The sequence below is a fragment of the Sus scrofa genome, chromosome 3 (assembly GCF_000003025.6).
Source record: "Sus scrofa isolate TJ Tabasco breed Duroc chromosome 3, Sscrofa11.1, whole genome shotgun sequence".
NCBI classification, from domain to species: domain Eukaryota; kingdom Metazoa; phylum Chordata; class Mammalia; order Artiodactyla; family Suidae; genus Sus; species Sus scrofa.
Genome location: NC_010445.4, coordinates 7,110,037 through 7,130,309, shown reverse-complemented (window position 1 = coordinate 7,130,309; position 20,273 = coordinate 7,110,037). Strand labels below are relative to the sequence as shown.

Below are 20,273 nucleotides of genomic sequence, written 5' to 3'. Positions count from 1 at the left end.
GAGGACATAAGTTCGATCCCTGGCCTTGCTCAGTGGGTTAAGGATCCAGAGTTGCTGTGAGCTGTGGTGTAGGTTGCAGACATGGCTCAGATCCCGTGTGGCTGTGGCTGTGGTGTAGGCCAGTGGCTACAGCTCCGACTGGACCCCTAGCCTGGGAACCTCCATATGCCAAGGGAGCGGCCATAAAAAGACAAAAAAAAAAAAAAAAAAAAAAAAGGAGAAAGAGGCATGGAGCCCCCTCCCCCCAGGACTGATAAGCAGCAGAGAGGGTGGGTGGGTGAGACGTGGACAAGCAAAGAAAAGGAAGAGCCGCTTACGTTCTTGCCCACATCGTCCTTGGAGCTGACCAGATCCTCCATCTCGGCTTTGAGCATTTTGTTGGTCCTCTCGAGCTCCTCTTTGGCCTCCAACGCCTCTTCGAGGGCCCGCGCCAGCGACAGGGCTTTGGTTTCCTTTTCCCTGGCTTCCGCCTCAGCTCTGTCCCTTTCATCCGCATACTTGGAAGAGATGTTTTTCTCCTCGGCCAACAACTGCAACACACAGAAGGCCCAGAGGTGAGTTCTGGGTGTGCCTGAGGGTGAGCTGCACACACCTGCCAGGCAGGAGAAGAAGCCTCGCGTCCCCACAGATTCATCCGGTGCAGGTGGAAGTAAGTCAGACATCTGTGCTAATAGAAACCCTGCTCGCTGACGTCCAGGTCTGCTTTTTTGCCACTAAGGCTGCCCATGATGGCTAGTGTGGGTGGCCCAGGTCTCGAGGCCAGTTATTCTTTTGTTGTCTCACAGCCACAGTAGCTTGCTCACAGCCGTAGTACTGGGTCTGGACAGGGAGGGGCTTTGAGCCACCCCGCCCCCAGCATGTGGCCCCAAAGTACAACCTCCCAGTTAATTTTTGGAATAAATCTGAAGTTACTTGTAAACCAAATCATATTTACTAAATCTGAGTAATATATATTAAAAGTTGGAATTTAGGGGGAGTTCCTGTCATGGCTCAGCGGTTAACAAATCTGACTAGCATCCATGAGGATATGGCTTCAATCCCTGTCCTTGCTCGGTGGGTTGAGGATCCAGTGTTGCCATGAACCGTGGTGTAGGTTGAAGACACGGCTTGGATCCTGTGTTGCTGTGGCTGTGGTGTAGGCCTGTGGCTACAGCTCCAGTTTGACCCCTAACCTGGGAACCTGGGAACCTCCGTATGCCATGGGTGCGGCCCTAAAAAAAAAAAAAAAAAAGAAAAAAAAATTGGAATTCAGGGGTTTGGGTCATTACAGGTCTCTGTGTTTATCAGAACTCAGTACATTCATGATTTAAGCATATGTAATTTTAATAAATGACCCCTATGTTTTATGCGCTTACTCCAGGGCTCAGGTGCAACATGCAGCTCAACACTGCCCCACACAGGTTTCTTTTATTCTTTTTTCTTTTTTGTCTTTGAGGGCCCCACCTGCAGCATATGGAGGTTCCCAGGCCAGGGGTCGAATCAGAGCTGTAGCCACTGGCCTACGCCAGAGCCACAGCAATGCTGGATCCTTAACCCACTGAGGGAGGCCAGGGATTGAACCCTTGTCCTCATGGACACCAGTCGGGTTCTTTACCGCTGAGCCACGACAGGAACCCCTTGACACAGGTTTCTGCAGCAGTCAGCAGTCTTTTCCATCTACCATAATTCTCCAGGGGGAGTGGGGCTGGGCCCTTCCTTCCCTCAGCAGCCAGAAAGGCTGCGCCTCTTAAAATGCCTCTCGTTTTAAATGCCCAGGGCAAAGGAGAAATGGAAAAGCCATACCAGAAAGGACAGAGAGGCAGGTGAAGGGTAGAGTGAAACTTCAAGCTTGGAAAGCATCTCAGCATGCAGGAGTAATGTAATTTAATGTTTTCATTCACAATACTCTTCTTTTTTTTTTACTCTACAAATGTAATGCAATAAACATTACAACTGTGTGTGATCCGTTATACTTAGTGATATAACTGCTTCTAATGAAAAAAAAAAAAAGTACCCTGGTTCATAGGCAAGGGGGAAGTGTACAGATGTCTATAATTTGCCTTGAAATGCATCCGAAAGATGAGATACAATGACAGATGCAATTCACTCTTACAAAGACGTGAGTGATAAAGCTGCTATGGTAAAGTGTTACTGATTGAATCCAGGTGGTAAGTATACAGGTGTTCACTGTACAGTGCTTTCAGCTTTGCTGTGTGTTCAAAATTCTTTGTAACGCAATGTTAGGCAACAGTAGTATTTCCAGGGTGGATACTTTAAATTACTTGGAATTCTCAGTAGGCTCTCCATAAGTACTCGAGTGAATAAACCCAGAGTTCCTTTTGTGGCTCAGCGGTTAACACACCCGACCAGGATCCATGAGGATGCAGGTTCGATCCCTCTCCCCGCTCAATGGGTTAAGGATCCAGCATTGCCTTGAGCTGTGATCTAGGTGGCTGATGCAGCTCGGATCCCACGTTGCTGTGGCTGTTGTGTAGACCGGCAGCTTCAGCTCCAATTCAACCCCTAGCCTGGGAACTTCCATATGCCGTGGGTGTGGCCCTAAAAAGCAAAAAAAAAAAAAAAAAAAAAAACAAGTAAGTAAAAAATCAATGATACGTAAAATAAATCTTGTTCCTTGTCAGGGCTAGACCCTGAGGCGTGTCTGAATTTCTAGATGGCCCCTTCGGGGTGGGATGTGGAAAGTCACAGCTGCCGAGGTTTTGCAGCTCTCCCGACTCGGACCCAGGGGCCCTACCTACTGTTTTACCTGAAGTGTCCAGCAGAGCAGGGACTGGACGCGGATGCTTCTCGGACCCAACCCCCGCAGCCAGTGTCCGGGAGCCGAGCAGAGGGCCCTCCAGCCCTTACCTGATCGAACTTCTTCTGCTTCTTTTCCAGGTTGGACACCAGTTGCCGCTGGTTGTCCAAATCGACGACCAGGTCGTCCAGCTCCTGCTGAAGCCTGTTCTTGGTCTTTTCCAGTTTGTCATAAGCAGCTGCCTTCTCTTCGTACTGCTGGGTGAGGGCTTCGATCTCCTTCTGGAACTTCTTCTTGCCCTCCTCCAGGGATTCCACAGTGCTGGCAAAGTCCTGCAGCTTCTTCTTGGAGTCGGAGAGCTGAAACGGCCGTGTCCCGGGGGGGGTCAGAGCGGGGTGGTGGAGGGCGCCCCGCACCCCGAGAAGCAAACTCACCAGCAGGGGGTGCGGCGAGCCCAGCAAAATGGCACCACTGTTCCACCACCAGCCCAGCCCCAGCCCCTGATCTACCCTCAAGGCCCAGAAAAGCGAGGACAAGCAGCCAGCACCTGGATGTTCAGAGTTGAGATGTGGCGCTCCAGGTTCTGCTTGGCCTCCATCTCCTCGTCCAGCTGGTCCTGCAGGCTGTTCCTCTCGTCCTCCAGCTGGCGCAGCTTGGTGGACACATTGAGCTTCTGCCGGGTTTCTTCTTGAAGCAGCTCCTACACGAAGGACACTGGCAGTCCCAGGGGCCCCTCAGGAGTGCGGTACCCCAGGGGCCTCTGGATGAGGTGACAAGATACCCACCTGCGTGTCCTGGAGCTGGGACCCGAGGGACGCCACATCCTTGGCCAGCTTGATGGCCTTCCCCTCGGCCTCGTTCAGCATCCCCGTGACGCTCTCCACTTCATTCTGAGGGTGCCGAGAGACCGCGGTTAGTCGGAACCTCTAGCACACAATCCTCCTTAAGGAAGAGAAGCCCTTTTCACTCAGCAATGGGCCTTGGGGATCCCCTGACTGAGAAGCCCCCATGAGCTGGGGGGCCTGGTCACGGTCACACCATGGCCCCCCAGGGAAGCACCTCGTCTACAAGTTGCAACCTCTGGTTCTAGACTCTGGTTCTAAGACCCTGTTAGACTATAGTCAGACTGTGTTGACTGGGCCCCGATCCATCTAAATGAATCCCGGATCCTTGCCAAGGTGGCAGCAATGAAGCAGGAGGTCTGAGGGTGCAGACACTGGGAGATGGTCTGGACTCACCTACTCTCTCAAGTCGGAGGAGAGGCTGCAGATGGCAGCTCCACTGCCAAGGGCTCTGTCCCTCCCACCCCCTCTTCCTCCTCCCAACTCCTTCCCCTTTCACTGACTCTAACAGCAAAGCCAGAGATGCAGACACAAAAGGTAAAAAGCCCTCTGCCTTTTCTCCGCTTTACTCCAGGTTCTGGGATCTCTGGGCAAGTCCTTTCAGACATACCAGCCCCCACCCCCAAATCCGTCCTCTGGCCCTTGACAGTGAGGATGTAGATGACCTTGACTCCTCTGCCCCAGGCATTGCTTGAATTAGGATAGCCAACCCCCTGTGCTCAACCGCGTGTGGAAAAACTCAAACGGAATGGTCCTCTGTACCCTTATCCCAGGCGCTAAGCACATTAAATATTTATCAAAAGCTGGGTTGGAGTTCCCATCGTGGCACAGCGGAAATGAATCTGACTAGGAACCATGTTGTGGGTTCAATCCCTGGGCTCGCTCAGTGGGTCAAGGATCCTGTGTTGCCATGAAAACTGTGGTGTGTAGGTCGTAGATGTGGCTTGGATCTGGCATGGCTGTGGCTGTGGCTGTGTTGTTGGCCTGTAGCTATAGCTCCAATTAGACCCCTAGCCTGGGAACCTGGGAACCTCCATATGCCATGGGTGCAGCCCTAAAAAAAAGACAAAAAACAAAAACAAAAAAAAAGCTGGGCTGTTTCCCATGAATGCAAAGTCAGGCCCAATGTGTGTTCAAAGCTAAGTCTGACCAAAGACAAACGGACCATGTCTTTTTTCAGCTTAAAGCCCATCAATGGCTGCCCAACACTCAGAGTAAAACCTGATCTACGTATAATAGGGCCTTGAAGGCCCCGTGTCCTCTGGCTGCAACCTACCTCTCCAATCCCATCTAGTGCTGCATCTCCCCTTCCAGGTCGGCATTCTGGCTCTACGGGCCTTACGTGATCTCTTCTAATTTCCCACTTACCACTGGGCCTTTGCACATGCTGTCCCTCTGCCTGTAAGTAGACAGACTTCTTCTCCATCAAACGTATGTCTTCTTAGGGAAGCCTTTCCTGACTTGTCCTCCCGCAGGCCAGGCCCCCATATTATTTACATTAATTGCAGTATGTGCCTCTCCTGTCCATCATTTTACTTTCATTTGTATGGCTATTAATAGCCTTCCCTCCGCTAGGTGGAGTTCCCTTCAGGCAGGGACAGTGTCTGCTTTTTTGCTGTTGTATCTCAGGATTAAACACGGTGCCTGGCATACAGCAGGCACTCAATAAAAACTCTGCATGAGCGGATGAAAGTTTTTCAAGATGAGTTGAACAGGGCGACCATCTCCTCTCCCCGGGGAATGTCACTAAAGGAAGTGGACTCTCGGCTGCGAGCGAGGCTCGGGGAGCTCAGGGTCGGTCCCAGCACCGCCCGCCTACCTGCAGTTTGTGGACCTTGTCGTTGAGCTCAGCCCGGGCCCGCTCCCCATCGCTGCACTTGGACTGGAGCTCCTGCAGCTGCACCTCCAGCTTCTTCTTCTTGTGCTCCACCTCCTGCTTGGCCTGGCTCAGCACCCGCAGCTCCCCAGCTAGGTCCGCGTTCTCTTTCTCCAGCGTCTGCTTGTTCTTGTCCAGGTTGGCCTTGGCCTGGCCAGAGAAGCAGCGGGGAGAGAAGGCATTACCGTTGTGGCCAGGAGAGTGTTTTAGGAGAGGGACCTATGATGTCGGGGAATCTTCTTTCCTGTCTCCTCCGCAGGGAGGTCCGGGGACCTGTGCTCCCCACCTCAGGGGAGGACACGGGGAGGGGAGGAACACGCAGTCACCAGAAAGGCTTTTTTGATTCTGTTTCTTAAGGCTCACAGGTTGCAAACTAGCATCCTCTGGGCCACATCCAACCTGCCTTCATGTCCTGTTGACCCATGCGGTGTCCTTTAACATTTTAAAAAAGAAATGCTGGCGTTCCTGTCATGGCTCAGTGGTTAATGAATCTGACTAGGAACCATGAGGCTGTGGGTTCGATCCCTGGCCTTGCTCAGTGAGTTGGGGATCCTGCATTGCCGTGAGATGTGGTGTAGGTCGCAGCTGTGGTATAGGTCGCAGCTATGGTGTAGGTTGCAGACGTGGCTCAGATCCTGAGTTGCTGTGGCTCTGGCGCAGGCCGGCGGCTACAGCTCCAATTTGACCCCTAGCCTGGGAACCTCCATATGCTGCGGGTGCGGCCCTAGAAAAGACAAAAAAAAAAAATTAAAAAATAAAATAAGATAAATAAAAAAGAAATGTCACATAAAGGTCTGGAGTCCCAGCTTCTCTTTATCTCATGTTTGGAGTTCCTACTGTGCTGCAGTGGGTTAAGGATCTGGTGTTGCTGCACCTGTGGCATAGGTCACCGTTGTGGCTCAGATTCAGTCCCTAGCCTGGGAACTTCCCTATGCTGCGAGTGCAACTAAGAAAGAAAAAAACAAAAAACCTCAGGAGTTCCTGTTTTGGCACAGTGGAAACGAATCTGATTCGTGTCCATGAGGATGTGGGTTTGATCCCTGGCCTCATGCAATGGGTCGTGGATTTGGCATTGCCATGACCTGTGGTGTAGGTTGCAGATGCAACTCGGATCTGACATTACAGTGGCTGTGGTGTAAGCTGGCAGATACAGCTCTGATTCAACCCCTAGCCTGAGAAACTCCATATGCTGTGGGTGTGGCCCTAAAAAGAAAAACAAAACCAAAAACCTCATGTTGTATTATCATGACTGGGTGGTGGTTACACTTAATGAATACACTTGTCAAAATTCACTGGCCTATCCACTGAAAACTGGTGAATTTTACTGCATATGCCTCAATTAAGTCTGACTTTCCAAAAACAAGCTAAAGGTCTGGACGCAAGAGTCTTGCCCTTCCTCTAAGGCAACAATCAGCTGGATCAGAGTAGCAGCTGGCCCTGTAAATGGGGCAGTTGTACTCTACTTGGCCCCAGTCCCCAGCACTCCCTTTAGTCTATCACGTCTCATCAAATGTATGCTGCTGTTTCTGTGAAAATGTAGAGAAAGTTACATTATCTAGCCAGCTCCTATAGGCACATGAGCGTCTCTAAGAGAGTGTTCTGGAGGAGTTCCTACTGTGGCACAGCGGGTTAAGAATCTGACCATAGTGGCTTGGGTCACTATGGTGGCGTGGGTTTGGCCCAGCACAGTGGGTTAAAGGATCCAGTGTTGCTGCACAGTGGTGTAGATTGCAGCTGCAGCTTGGATTCAATCCCTGGCCCAGGAACTTCTAATGCTGCAAGTGCAGCCATTAAAAAAAAAAAAAGTTGTAGGAAAAGGAAGAAAGGAGGGGGCTTCTCCCAGGGGCTGAAGGGAGGAGAAAAGAAGCAAGAGAGAAGCGTGTGGGGGTTCTAAGAGCAGAGGAGCAGAGGAAACACCACGCAGCTCACCCTCAGCCCCAGGAAGGTTCTGGGCAGTGTCCAGGCAGCCTCAGAAGCCACTGAGGCATGACTAAGAGCTGCCAGGACCTCAGATGGGGACAAAGTGCCTCTTAGGGTAACAGCACAGGGTGATAAGCATGAACTCTGGGGGACATCACAGGATCTGAGCTTCCGTAAAACCGTATTCCCAGAATGGTGGCAACACTACACCTGTGTAAGGGGAGCCGAAGTAAGAATGATATTACAAGTTGTCCCCAACCATCTGAAAATTTGCTAGAGGTAAAACAGTCGTCTTTTTCAGTGCTCCCAGCCTCCTCCTACTCACACAGGTCAGAAACCCAGGCGTTCTGCTGATGGCATGAACAGCTGAGTCTTTCCAGGGAGGCGGGGCCTGAATCTGGGGCATGGCTTCCAGGCCCCGCCCACCTCTGCTGACCACCTGGCTTGGTCATGGTCAGTCACCTCTCCTGGCCCCACTCTTTGAAACAGAGTAAAAGGGACATGGACACCTTACTACTGTCTGGAGGACTTATTATTCCAGAAGGTGGGACTAGCCCCTCTGGGTTCACACTCTATCAAATTAAAAATAACTTCTGAACATAAAAAAGGGAAGACATCTGAAAGGGGAAATTCATGTTATTGATAAAAGCAGCAAGATCGTATTTGTCCAGCATATACAAAGAACTGACAAAATGCTGAAGGTATGCACTCAGATGCTATGTGACAAGTGACAAGGGGACATGAATAGGTAGCCTTTCCTCCATCTGGAGCATGAGGGCAGTTCAGGCTGGCATAGTGCGGTTCAGTGCAGGGCCTGGAGATATGCATTTCAGCAAAGGTCATGGGTGAAATTAAATGAGTTAGTGTCTGGGTGTGGCATGGATGGGGAGTTTGGGGACAGTGGCTACAAACTATTACATTTTGAATGGATAAGCAGTGAGGTCCTGCTGTATGTCACAGGGAACCACCTCCAGTCTCCTGTGGTAGAATGTGATAGAAGATAATAATATGAGAAAAAGAATGTATGTATATGTATGACTGGGTCGCTTTGCTGTACAGCAGAAATTAGCACAACATTGTAAATCAACTACACCTTAATTAAAAAAAATTTTTTTTAAATGAAATAAAAATGAGTGTCTGGGAGTTCCTGTTGTGGCGCAGTGGTTAACGAATCTAACTAGGAACCATGAGGTTGCGGGTGTGATCCCTGGCCTTGCTCAGTGGGTTAAGGATCTGGCGTTGCCATGAGCTGTGGTGTAGGTCGCAGACATGGCTCAGATCCTGCGTTGCTGTGGCTCTGGCGTAGGCCGGTGGCTACAGCTCTGATTCGACCCCTAGCCTGGGAACCTCCATATGCCGCGGGAGTGGCCGAAGAAATGGCAAAAGAAAAAAAAAAAGCCAACTGTGGCAATCTTTAGGTAACACAGCAGTCATTCCATCAGGAAAGTGCAGGGATGGGGGAAAGCCATTACCACTGAGGGGGATATAATTCAGACTTTAGGGATGCAATCCAGCAGGATGTTAGAAGCTAAAAAAACCTCTCCTCTGGGAATGAAACACAAGGAAATTCTCCAAAGGGAAAGCAAGTTCCCAATAGGAAGCACTCAGAGTAGCACTATTTAACTGCCCCAAATCCAACTCACCCCTAATATCCAACCACTGGTGAAAGAAAGATTAGATGCAGCCATTCTCAAGCTACACCAGATAGAGCTGGTTTGCCACTGAAATCAAATAATGACTGTCTTCCTCTAATTTGCAGAGAAAAGAAGATGACTAGAATGTTCTCAGTGTGAAGTTAGCTTCTCCAAAGTCGGGCTAGCCTTTGCTTAGCCACCAGGGGCAGTATATTGTAGCCCCAGCCCCAGAGAGGCGAAGAGGAGGGTCCTGACCCAGACAGCTTGGACTCTGTCACTGACTAGCTTGTGTGACCTCTAGTGCTCTTGACCTCAGTTTCTTTGTGTGTAAAATGGGCTTCCTCTTCCCTGTCCCCTTGGGTGGTTGCAAAGATTGATCAACGAAATGTCCAGGAAGCACTTAAAGACTGGCTGCCACCCCAATCAGTAGAATCGTTATAGCTCATTATTCGACTTGGTACAGACCCTGATAGGCAGTTATTTGAAGCTGTTGGCAAAGAGCTCTTTTCATTTCGTCGTGACACAAAAACATGGCAACTCACCCTCTTGAACTGCTCCAGCTGCTCCGTGAGCTCCTCCACGGCCTGAGTGTGTTTCTGCCTCATCTCCTGCACCTGGGCCTCATGGGACCGAGTCTCCTCGTCCAGGGCCTTCTTCAGCATCGTCACCTCCTGCTCCCTCTTGGCTCTGGACAGGAAGAACACAGTGGATGGCTGTGGAGGAGGCAGATTCGCCTCCGACAGTGCTATGCAGAGGGACGAGGGCTCTCCCGGAACCCCAGAGTCACCATCACCACCTCTCTCTGGCTGTGTGACCTTGGATGAGTCACCTAACCTCTCTGAACCTGGACTGTCCTCAGCTGCAAAACAAGGAGCGTGCTTTCTGCTCAGAATCTCCCAGGGCCAGCAAACAAATATACAAAATGTAACATATGATACTGTTGGAAGAACTGCAAAGTGAATCGTAAAATGTTCCAGAAACATTAACACTAGCTCCCTCTCTCTCTTTTTTTTGTGGCCGCACCCACAGCATATAGAAGTTCCCAGGTCAGGGGTTAAATCTGAACCACAGCTGTGACCTATGACACAGCTGAGGCAACACTGGATCCTTTAACCCCATGCTGGGTGGGGATTGAAACCTCTGCCTCCACAGTGACCCAAGCTGTGGCAGTCAGATTCTTAACCCACTGCGCCACAGTGGGAACTCCAGCATTAGCTCGTATTTACTGAGCATGCACTGTATGCCAGGCCCTGATCTAAACTCTGGGTATGTATCATCAAATATTCAAAGCTAGTTCTAAGAGGCATGTATATTATTATCTCTATTATAGACCAGGAAACTAAGGCTAAGAAAGAGTAAGCAGCTTCCCCCAGGTGTTTAAACCATTGTGTGACACAGCAAGAACTTGAACCCAAATAGTCTGACTCAGCCCAGGCTTTGAGCCACTGCCGTGGGCCAGTGGGAAGGGAGCAGAAAATCGTGCTGGCTTCTAGGCCCAGGGAAAATGTGGGAAATAAATCTTTTTTTTTAGGGCCACGCCTGTGGTATATGAAAGTTCCCAGGCCAGAAGACAAAAAAAAAAAAAAAAAAAAAGATGGGAGCTTGGAGATTTACTTACAGAAAAAGACCAGAATGAAATACCCAATAATGTTAACTCTGGTGGGACCAAGGCTGATGTTTTCAGTATCTAACTTTTCTACAAATCATTCTCTAATTGCTTATGTCTTCCTACTGTCATGCAAAATAAGATGAACAATAAACACGCTTTTTTTTTTCTTTTTTCGGGGGCCCCACCCACAGCATATGGAGGTTCCCAGGCTAGGGGTTGAATCAGAGCTATAGCTGCCGGCCTACACCACAGCCACAGCAACGCAGAATCTGAGCCGTGTCTGCGACCTGCACCACAGCTCACAGCAACGCCGGATCCCTAACCCACTGAGCAAGGTCAGGGATCGAACCTGCATCCTCATGGATGCTAATCAGATTCGTTAACCTCTGAGCCATGACGGGAACGCCAACAATAAACATGCTTGTATTTGTTAAAGCCACATACAATCGGGACGATTAATGTCAATCCTGGGGCGACCTGTGTCACAGGACCTGCTCGGCTCTGGCCCCTGCCACCAGCCCTCCCCTCAGTGCGGTGGGTCAGTGAGGGTGGGGGTGGGGCCCTCACCTGAGCTCCTGCTGGGTGGCCGTGCTGTCCAGCGTGTCCTCCAGCTCCGTCTTCAGCGCCTCCAGCTCCTCCCCCAGGTCCCGCTTCTGCTTCTCGGCCTTGTTCCTCGCGGCCCGTTCTGAGTCCAGGTCCTCCTGGAGGTCCGAGATGTGACCCTCCAGCTCCCGGATCTTCTTCAGGGCGTTGTTCTTCTGAGCAATTTCATCATCCAGCCTGCCGGGGACAGAGCGCCGGAACTGAAGACCCCCGGGTCCCAGAACCCCTGTTCTCTAACCCACAACATGGCCAAAAATTGGTTTTCCAGAACCATTCCTGTGTGTTCCATAGATATCAAAACACATTCCACCAGTGACCCAAGACACAGCAGACCCTTCCCGCTATGCTGCGCTGCTCGGAGATTTATGTGGGACGTGAGCTCCAGGGTCTGATGTGAAAAAACAGGTCATGCTGCAAAAGTGTGTGTGTGTGTGTGTGGTGGGGGGTAGGCAGAGACAGATTGACAATAAGAGACAATGCAAGGAGTTCCCTTGTGACTCAGTGGTAATGAACCCGACTAATCGCCATGAGGATGCGGTTCCATCCTTGGCCTCCCTCAGTGGGTTAAAGATCCAGCGTTGCTATGAAATGTGGCGTAGGTCACAGAGGTGGCTCAGATCTGGCAATGCTCTGGCTGTGGCTACAGCTTTGATTTGAGTGCTAGCCTGGGAACTTCCATATGCTTCAGATGTGGCCCTAAAATGACAAAAAAGAAAAAGAAAAAAAGAAAAGAGAGAGAGAGAGTGAGCGCGGGAGAGAGACCATGCAAAGCCTTGGTCCCAGCCTAGCAAGTAGGAACCTAGTGGATGCTTTCTTTTTTTTTTTTTTTTGTCTTTTTGTCTTTTCTTGGGCTGCTCCCACGGCATATGGAGGTTCCCAGGCTAGGGGTCGAATCAGAGCTGTAGCCACCGGCCTACGCCAGAGCCACAGCAACGCGGGATCCGAGCCTCGTCTGCAACCTACACCACAGCTCACAGCAACGCCGGATCGTTAACCCACTGAGCAGGGGCAGGGACCGAACCCGCAACCTCATGGTTCCTAGTCGGATTCGTTAACCACTGCGCCACGACGGGAACTCCTAGTGGATGCTTTCTGAATGCTACACAGTTATTCCTCCCTGGCAAGTGCTGGTTTGTTCCTTCTTCCATGTGCTCAGTGTGTGAGTGTGTGTTCTGCTTCATGCAAAGCGCTTGGCCACGCACTGCTTGGTGGGGGTGGGGGGCTGTTAAAACAGGGGAGGTGGTGACTGGGGGTCAGCCTTGTCCAAATGACACAGGCCAAACCAGAGGGAGCAGCTGGCCTTTGCTTTTGCCCGTGATGGAGGGAAAGGGCCAGCTGGAGGGAAGGGACAGGTGGAACTCCGAGGGGCAGGGCGGGGCAGGCGTTTCCGTTGACTGTGCTTGTGAACCAGCAGCAGCAAAGGAGGAAGCGAAAGGGTTAGGGTCAGACTGCGGAGGGCAGGTGGGCTGTGAGGGCCCCTGTCAAGGGAGCTGGCTTTTCCCGCAGGTTCCTGGGCACCTTTATGACTTGAGGGATGTCACTGTCCCATCACCCCAGCGCTGTCACAAGGCGCAAACGGGCCAAGAGAGAGCTGGCCAGGAGATCACCCAGAAAGTGAATCGCAGCCCTGCCTCTCAAAAGCCAGGTGACTGTCACATGTTCCCTGGCTCAGCTTCCTCCTTAGTGACTAGAGGTGACAGCAGCATACTTGGCCTGGTGTCTGCAAAGACACCGCTTCAAGCGAGCTTAGCCCTCCATGAGCAGGTGAATCACGGTGAGCTGTTGTTGCTGCAGTACCTGCAGTGTGAGGCCATTTGAGTGACCGCAGCTCAGCGGGGAGCTGGGGAAGGGGGCACGGAGGGACGGGGATGGGCAGAATCTGAGGGCTGCGGGATGCTGGGCGGGGAAGAGAAGGGGGACAAAAGTAGGGAGGAGACTGGCATTCACAAAATGAGGGACCTCAGGAGGAGGGGACCAAGGACAGGAGCGTCCTCCTGGCCTCAAACACGTGGTGTTAGAGATGCCATGGAACAGCCTCCGTGCACAAGTGGAAATCCAGAACTGGACTGGGGTGTAGACGACAAAGACCGGTACCCAGGAGGCAGGCACGGCGGGAGCAGGGGAGACACAGTGAGAATGAGTTTGGAGGGAAGAGAAGAAAGGCAGAGGTGAGGTTCTAGGGGTGCCAGGAGGACCTGGAGGCACCCAGGAAGCCTGGCCCTGGCCCCCTGATGTAAGATGGAGGCCTGCCTGGCGGAGGAAGAAGACCAGGCCCCCGCACATCAGCAGGGGCACACAGGGCCCTGGAACACGCAGGCCCAGCCCCACAGGCCCAGCTACCTGCTCAGGGCCGCCTGCAGCTCCTCCTCCTTCTTGGCCAGCTGCATCTTGAGCTCGGCGATCTGCGCCTGCAGGTCAGCGATCTGCTCATGGAAGTCGCTGGCCTCGCCCTCCAGCTTCCTCTTCAGCTTCTCCAGCTCCTGCCGGCTCTTCTCCTCCTTCTTCAGCCGCACTACGACAAAGCCAAGGCCATTCAGGAGGGGGACACCACCAGTGAGATCCTGGGGCATTGCACGTGGAGGAAACTGACACACACACAGCCCCTCTCCCCTCCACCCACTGGTCACCATCCCACCCGTGCCGCTGTCCCATCCGTCCTGGGCTCAAGCACCTTCTAGGCCTAACGCATGTGTTCACAAAGGGTGAGCAGGCAGCCTGGACAGGCTTGTCCTTTCTTGCAATAATCTGCCATGGTCACATTCCCTCTCTGATTTTCCTAGTTTTAAACTATCCACTCAAAACCTCGCCAGGTAGCCGATTTACCTTCCAGTTCTGAAATCATAGACTCGTGCTTATTTTTCAGCTTGGTGAGATTCTTGGCTTTTTCTTCCTCTTCTGCCAGGTTTGTCGTTAAGTCACTAATCCTCTCTTCAAGGAGTTTTCGCTCCTTTGGGGGGCAAAGCAAAGGAAATATCATTCGCTTTTTCCTTTTTTCCAGGGTTGACATTCACCGCAAGTAATTTCCAGACCAACAGTTGAAAGGCAAATGCATATTATAACCAAGTGCAACCTGGAGTTTTAAACAGGGAAGGAGAAGTTCCTGAACAATAATTATTTCCAAAGATGGGCCACTTCTCATCTCAGGCCCCTCCATCCCTCGACCTCACGGCTCAGCCAATGGACCCTCTTCCCTTTCCTGCCTCCTTCCTGCCTCAGGGCCCTTGCATGGACCCGACCATCTGCCTGGGATGTGCCCCCCACCCCTCTCCCTCTAACTGCTTTCACTCTCCAGTTTTTTTTTTTTTTTTTGCCATGACAGATGGCATGCCCAGGTCAGGGATCAGATCCAAGCTGCAGCTGCAACCTACACTGCTTTGGCAACACGGGATCCTTAACCCCCTGTGTTGGACTGGGGATTGAACCTGTATCCCAGCATTCCAGAGATGCCGCTGATCCCATTGCACCACAGTGGAAATTCCCAGGTTTCCTCTGAAATGTCGCTTCCTCCAGGAAGCCTTCCCTGAATCCTCCCCTAGTGCTCTGCTGTTATAGTATGGTGAACCCCTCCTTCAGAACACCGATCATGATAGCAACTCCTGGTTGCATGTACGATTATGTACTTACTGTCTGACTAGAATATAAATCCCAGATGGGGTCCTCATCCATCCCACAGACCCTGCCCCTGATGCAGGGCCTGGCTCGCCATTGGTGCCCAGCTGACATCCAGCTCAAAGGACTAAAGGTAGCCCACCCTCTGTGGAGCTGCTCAGTGGTTGCTGACTAGGGTGACTCACCCATCCTGGTTTGCACTGGGACTTTTCGGGTTTTGGGGGCTGAAAGTCCCACATCTCAGAAACTCCCCAGTGCCCGGATAGCTGGTGCCCCTCTTACTACCTGGAAGTGGTCCATGAGAATGTGGGAGGGGCCCCTGGGTCTCAGGCCCATTGCCCACCTGTCTTTGCATGACTTGGGGGTCCCACTGTTCCTGGTGTTTCTGAGACTTGCTCTCTGGCAGCCCTGGTGCTAGGACCACCAGGGACCCTGCTCATGGCATGTCTGTATTCAGATGGTGGCCACAAGGCTGCTATGTCAATGCTGGAGGGAACTGTTTGCTCAGCCTTCGATACCTTGTATGTGGCTAAAGAGGGCAAGAATCTGGAGTCCTCAGCTCTGATGAGCCTGTCTTTTTTTAAGGGATGTACCCATGGCATATGGAAATTCCCAGACTAGGAGTCGAATTAGAAATGTGGCTGCTGGTCTAAACCACAGCCATAGCCATTCGAGATCTGAGACACGTCTGTGACCTACTGAGTGTCTCAGATCTAATGCTGGACGCTTAACCTGCTGAGTGAGGCCAGGGATTGAACCTGTGTCCTCATGGATACTAATCAGATTTGTTACCACTGTGCCACCACAGGAACTCCGAGCCTGTCATTTTAACACAGACGTTCAACCTCACTCACTTTTGTCAGTTTATTGTTCTGATCATCCATGACTAGTATATCATCCTCCAGTTTCTTGATCTTGGCCTCGGCCGTGACCTTCTCGAGCTGCAGCTTCTGCCTTGCAGCTTCTTCTTCTTCCAGCTGCTCTTCCAGGTCCTTTGTGGGGAAGGAAAAGAATGACAGCCTTGCTTAAAACCAAGTCACTCTCCCAGAGCTCTGGGGACTAACTGATTCAGAGGCTGGGCCTGATGGCCCCCAGTGTTCTTCAGTCTCTTTTCATCGGAAGAAAAAGGTTTGGGTAAGCCACTTGGCTTCCTGGAGCCTCAGTCTCCTTATCTGTAAAATGGGGACAGTAGATACCAAGGTGGTTTTAAAATACGACTGCAAATTTTTTGATACTCTTTCCCTTCAAAAGGTGGAGCCTAATTCTTCTCCCCATGAGGGTCAACAGGACTGGGCTGATTTGCTTCTTCTTCTTCTTCTTTTTTTTTTTTTTTTGGTCTTTTTGCCTTTTCTAGGGCCACTCCCGCAGCATATGGAGGTTCCCAGGCCAGGCGTCTCATCGGAGCTGTAGCTGCCGGCCTACATCACAGCCTCAGCACTGCGGAATCCGAGCCGCATTTGCAACCTACACCACAGCTCATGGCAACGCCAGATCCTTAACCCACTGAGCAAGGCCAGGGATCGAACCTGCAACCTCATGGTTCCTAGGTGGATTTGTTAACCACTGAGCCATGACGGGAACTCCTGGGCTGATTTGCTTCTTACAAATAGAATCAAGAGGAAATGATGGAGTGTAACAGAGATCAGGCTATAAAAGGCAGGCACCTTCCTCCCCCGTTCTCCCTCTTGATTCACTCCATCCAGGAGAAGCCAGGCCGCCGTGTTGTGAGGGCACTCAAGCAGTCCTATGAAGAAGCCCATGTAGTGAGGAACTGAGGCCCCCTGCCTACAGCCATGTGAGAGAGTCATGTGGAAGTGGATTCTCCAGCCCCAGTCAAGCCTTCAGATGACTGCAGCCCAGGCTCACAGCCTGACTGCAACCTTGTGAGAGGCTGTAAGCCAGAACCACCCAGCTAAGCTAGTCTCAGATTCATAACTATGTGTGATAAATGCTTAGCATCTCAAGCTGCTCAGTTTTGGAGTGTTTTGTTTTGCAGCACTAGCGAATGAAGAAAAGTACCCTTACACAGGACTGCTATTAGGAGAAGAGGTGTGTGCACACGGAAGACCCAGCAGGCTCTCCAGGGGACCTGTGTGGGCAGATGGCTGTTCCCCTCCAAGCTTTAGTCTCTTTCTCTGTCCAGGGGGACATATAACATCAGATGCATCGCACAGACCTGCAGTGAGGACCAGGTGATTTGGTGCCCACCCAGGGCCGCCCTTGCAGTGACTTACCAGCATCTGCTGGGCCATCTTCTTCCGTTCTGCCTGCAGCTGCTGGCTCCGGTCTTCCTCCTCCTCCAGGCGGGCCTCCATCTCATGCAGGATCTCCTCCAGCTCCTGCTTCTTGGCTGCCAGCCGGACCCGCATCTCCTCAGCCTCAGCATACAGCTCTGTCTCCGCCTGCAACTGCTCCTGCAGCAGGTTCTTCTCCTCGGCCAGCTGCACACCATGGGTGGGGAGAAGACCGGTGAGCCCTGCAGAAGCCGGCATCCTGCCCTCCGCAGCCCCAGCCGTGCTCCCGGCCCCATACCTGCGAGTGTTTCTGCTCCAGCTCCTTGAGTTCATTCTCTGCCTTCTGCTGCCGCTCCTTGGTCTTCTGCAGCTCATCCTCCTTGGCCTGCATCTCCTCCTCCTGCCTCGTCACCTGCAGCAGGGGCTTCACCTGCACACAGAGGGTCAGCCCATCACTTGTTTGCATGGCACAAAGGATACACTCTTGTCATAAATTAGATCAGTGGTTCTCAGCCGGGGTCAATTCTACCCCATTCACAGCCCGTAAGGGGACATTTGGCAATTTCTGGGGAGAGTTTTAGCTGTCACAACTGGGGTTAGGGATGCTCCTGGCATCTAGTGGGTAGAGGCCAGGGATGCTGCTAAACACTCTAGGACGGCCCCCACAGCACAGGTTTATCCATCCTCGGATATCAACAGTGTTGAGATCAAGAAATCCTAAATTCGAGCAATGGGAAGAGATGCAAAGCTGAAGGAGAAAGCTTCCCCTCCCCCACTGAGTCCCACCCAAAAGCCGCTGACAAATGGATGTGTTTCTTTCCAAAGAGAAAAGGAAAAAAAATCCCCCACATCCTACTTCCCCAAGGTCATTATTAGCATTATCAGGATTTCCTTCCAGCCCTTTTTCCTACACATTAAAAAAAAAAATATATATATATATATATATGTATATATATATATATATCCAAGAAGACAGAGCCCAGTGTTAAGTGAGCTTTCATTACTGAAAACTGTAAGATAATGATCATTCCATGCTGTTCCATCAACTTCACAGCTTGATTTTTAGATAACCTTTTCTTTTCTTTTCCTTTTTTTTTTTTTTTTTTTTTGGTCTTTTTAAGGCTGAACCTGCAGCATATGGAATATCCCAGATTAGGGGCTGAATCAGAGCTACGGCTACCACCCTACACCACAGCCACAGCAACGTGGGATCTTAGCCACATTTGTGACCTACACCACAGTTCATAGCAACGCTGGATCCTTAATCCACTGAGCAAGGCCAGGGATCGAACCTGTGTCCTCATGGATACTATTGGGATTTATTTCCTCTGCACCACAATGGGAAATCTTCATTCTTTTTGTTTGTTTGTTTTGTCTTTTTATCTTTTTCAGGGCCATACCTGTGGGATATGGAGGTTCCCAAGCTAGGGGTCTAATAGGAGCTGTAGCTGCCTGCCTACACCAGAGCCACAGCCATGCCAGATCCAAGCCACGTCTATGAACTACACTACAGCCCACGGCAATGCTGGATCCTTAACCCACTGAGTGAGGCCAGGGATCGAACCCGAAGCCTCATGGTTCCTACTCGGGTTCATTAACCACTGAGCTATGACAGGAAATTCCCGGTTCTTTTTTATAACCACCATTTTTAATAGTTGAAAAGTATTCCGTTGAGGGATGAGCTGTTATGAATCAGTCTGCCCGGGCTGGGCACTGAACGTTTGCTTTTGTCAATGAACGCTCTCCATTCTTGATTTGCTTTAGCTCAGACAGTTTTCTTAGGAGAGTTTCCCAGAAGTTGGGACAGTAGGGAGGAACTTTTCCAAAAAGCAGCTTTCTCTCACTGCCCTTCACCAGGCTGACTCCTAACGCCTCGTGCTTGAGCCCTGCCTGGCACTAGGGAGGCCCTGTCAGACACGCTGCGGCTTCCTGCCTGCACCGACCCCAGGCTGCCATGAGGTATGGCTTCCTGTGATTACCTGCTATCTGCTCCCTGACTCAGCCAGCACATTCAGGAGGCCAGGGTGTCCCTAGGACCTCACATGTGCCTGGCACACAGTGGGGCACTCAATATATTGGTGCTCAAAGAAAAAGGTTTGTGCCCATTGACACCCTCAAGGGTATGGAAGAAGAAGCCTGGTCTGGCCCCCCCAGAGCACGTCTAGGCAATTGGCTCGAGACGGCCAGGGACACTGCAAAGACAAGTTGTACCCAGAGAAAGGAACAACAGATACAGACACCAAGCTGGATGGAGGGATATCCATAGAAGGATGCTTGGTGCAAAAAGCCCATCTTAGGAATCGAAGGGAGTTCCCATCGTGGCTCAGCAGTAATGAACCTGACAAGGATCCATGAGGACACGAGTTCTATCCTTAGCCTTGCTCAGTGGGTGGGGATCCAGCATTGCCGTGAGCTGTGGTGAGGGTCGAAGACGTGGCTCGGATCCTGCGTTACTGTGGCTGTGATGTAGGCCAGCAGCTACAGCTCCAATTCAACCTCTAGACTGGGAACTTCCATATGACATGGGGGCAGCTCTAAAAAAAAAAAAAAAAAGAATGAAAGTGACGTACTGGGTGACCCCATTTATATAACAGTCTTGAGGTGATAAAATCATAGAATCGAAGAACCGATCAGTGCTGGCCAGGGGTTATGGAGGGAAGCAGGTGGGGTTATAATTGGGTAACAGGAGGGGTGCTTGCGGGGATGGAGAGGCTCTAGGGCTGGGTTATGTTCATGGCTGTAGTCTACCTGCCAAAGAGGGGGCCCTTCTCAGGCCTGGAGAATCACCAACGGGCAAGGTTTGGTTTCCAGCCCTCTGTGGCACACCTGCTGTCAGCCATCACCAGTCCCTACTGGCAGTGTTCAAGTGACCATCCAGGCCTGGGGGGTTTGGGGGAGGGGACACTCACTTTGGTGAAGAGCCGCCACCACTGCCAGTTTCGCAGCTTGAGGTAGGCGGCGCAGTTCCTCTGAATCACCTTCATGGCTGTCAGCTGCTGCTGCCTCTTGGCAAAGGCCCTGGGGACAGGGAGGGGCACCATGAGAAGACCCACCTCGCGGGCTTGTCATGGCATCCCGCCCCGCAGCATCCTGAGAGCAGGATGGTCTGTTAGGCTTGTGATACTGTGACCTGCATGACGACGCCCCCGCCCCAATTCTCTCTAGCCCAGCTCCTCGAGGATGCTCTGAGCATCAGTACACATACATCA

The 20,273-nt window shown here is 51.5% G+C and overlaps 1 protein-coding gene and 1 long non-coding RNA gene across 2 annotated transcripts in view; one reads left to right on the top strand and one right to left on the bottom strand.

The window, feature by feature from the left end:
- The window catches only part of MYH11 (myosin heavy chain 11), a 140,427-nt gene that overhangs the window by 12,784 nt on the left and 107,370 nt on the right, over positions 1-20,273 (bottom strand). The window contains 13 exon segments of the mRNA XM_021086165.1: positions 318-530; positions 2,848-3,096; positions 3,285-3,437; positions 3,523-3,627; positions 5,399-5,605; positions 9,552-9,696; positions 11,186-11,398; positions 13,562-13,733; positions 14,045-14,168; positions 15,685-15,822; positions 17,065-17,271; positions 17,363-17,494; positions 19,974-20,082. Of these exon segments, the coding sequence (XP_020941824.1) occupies positions 318-530; positions 2,848-3,096; positions 3,285-3,437; positions 3,523-3,627; positions 5,399-5,605; positions 9,552-9,696; positions 11,186-11,398; positions 13,562-13,733; positions 14,045-14,168; positions 15,685-15,822; positions 17,065-17,271; positions 17,363-17,494; positions 19,974-20,082 (2,167 nt within the window).
- On the top strand, positions 851-2,023 carry LOC110259859. Its single transcript, XR_002342263.1, has 2 exons — positions 851-976; positions 1,627-2,023. It is a non-coding gene; the product is annotated as an uncharacterized LOC110259859 (long non-coding RNA).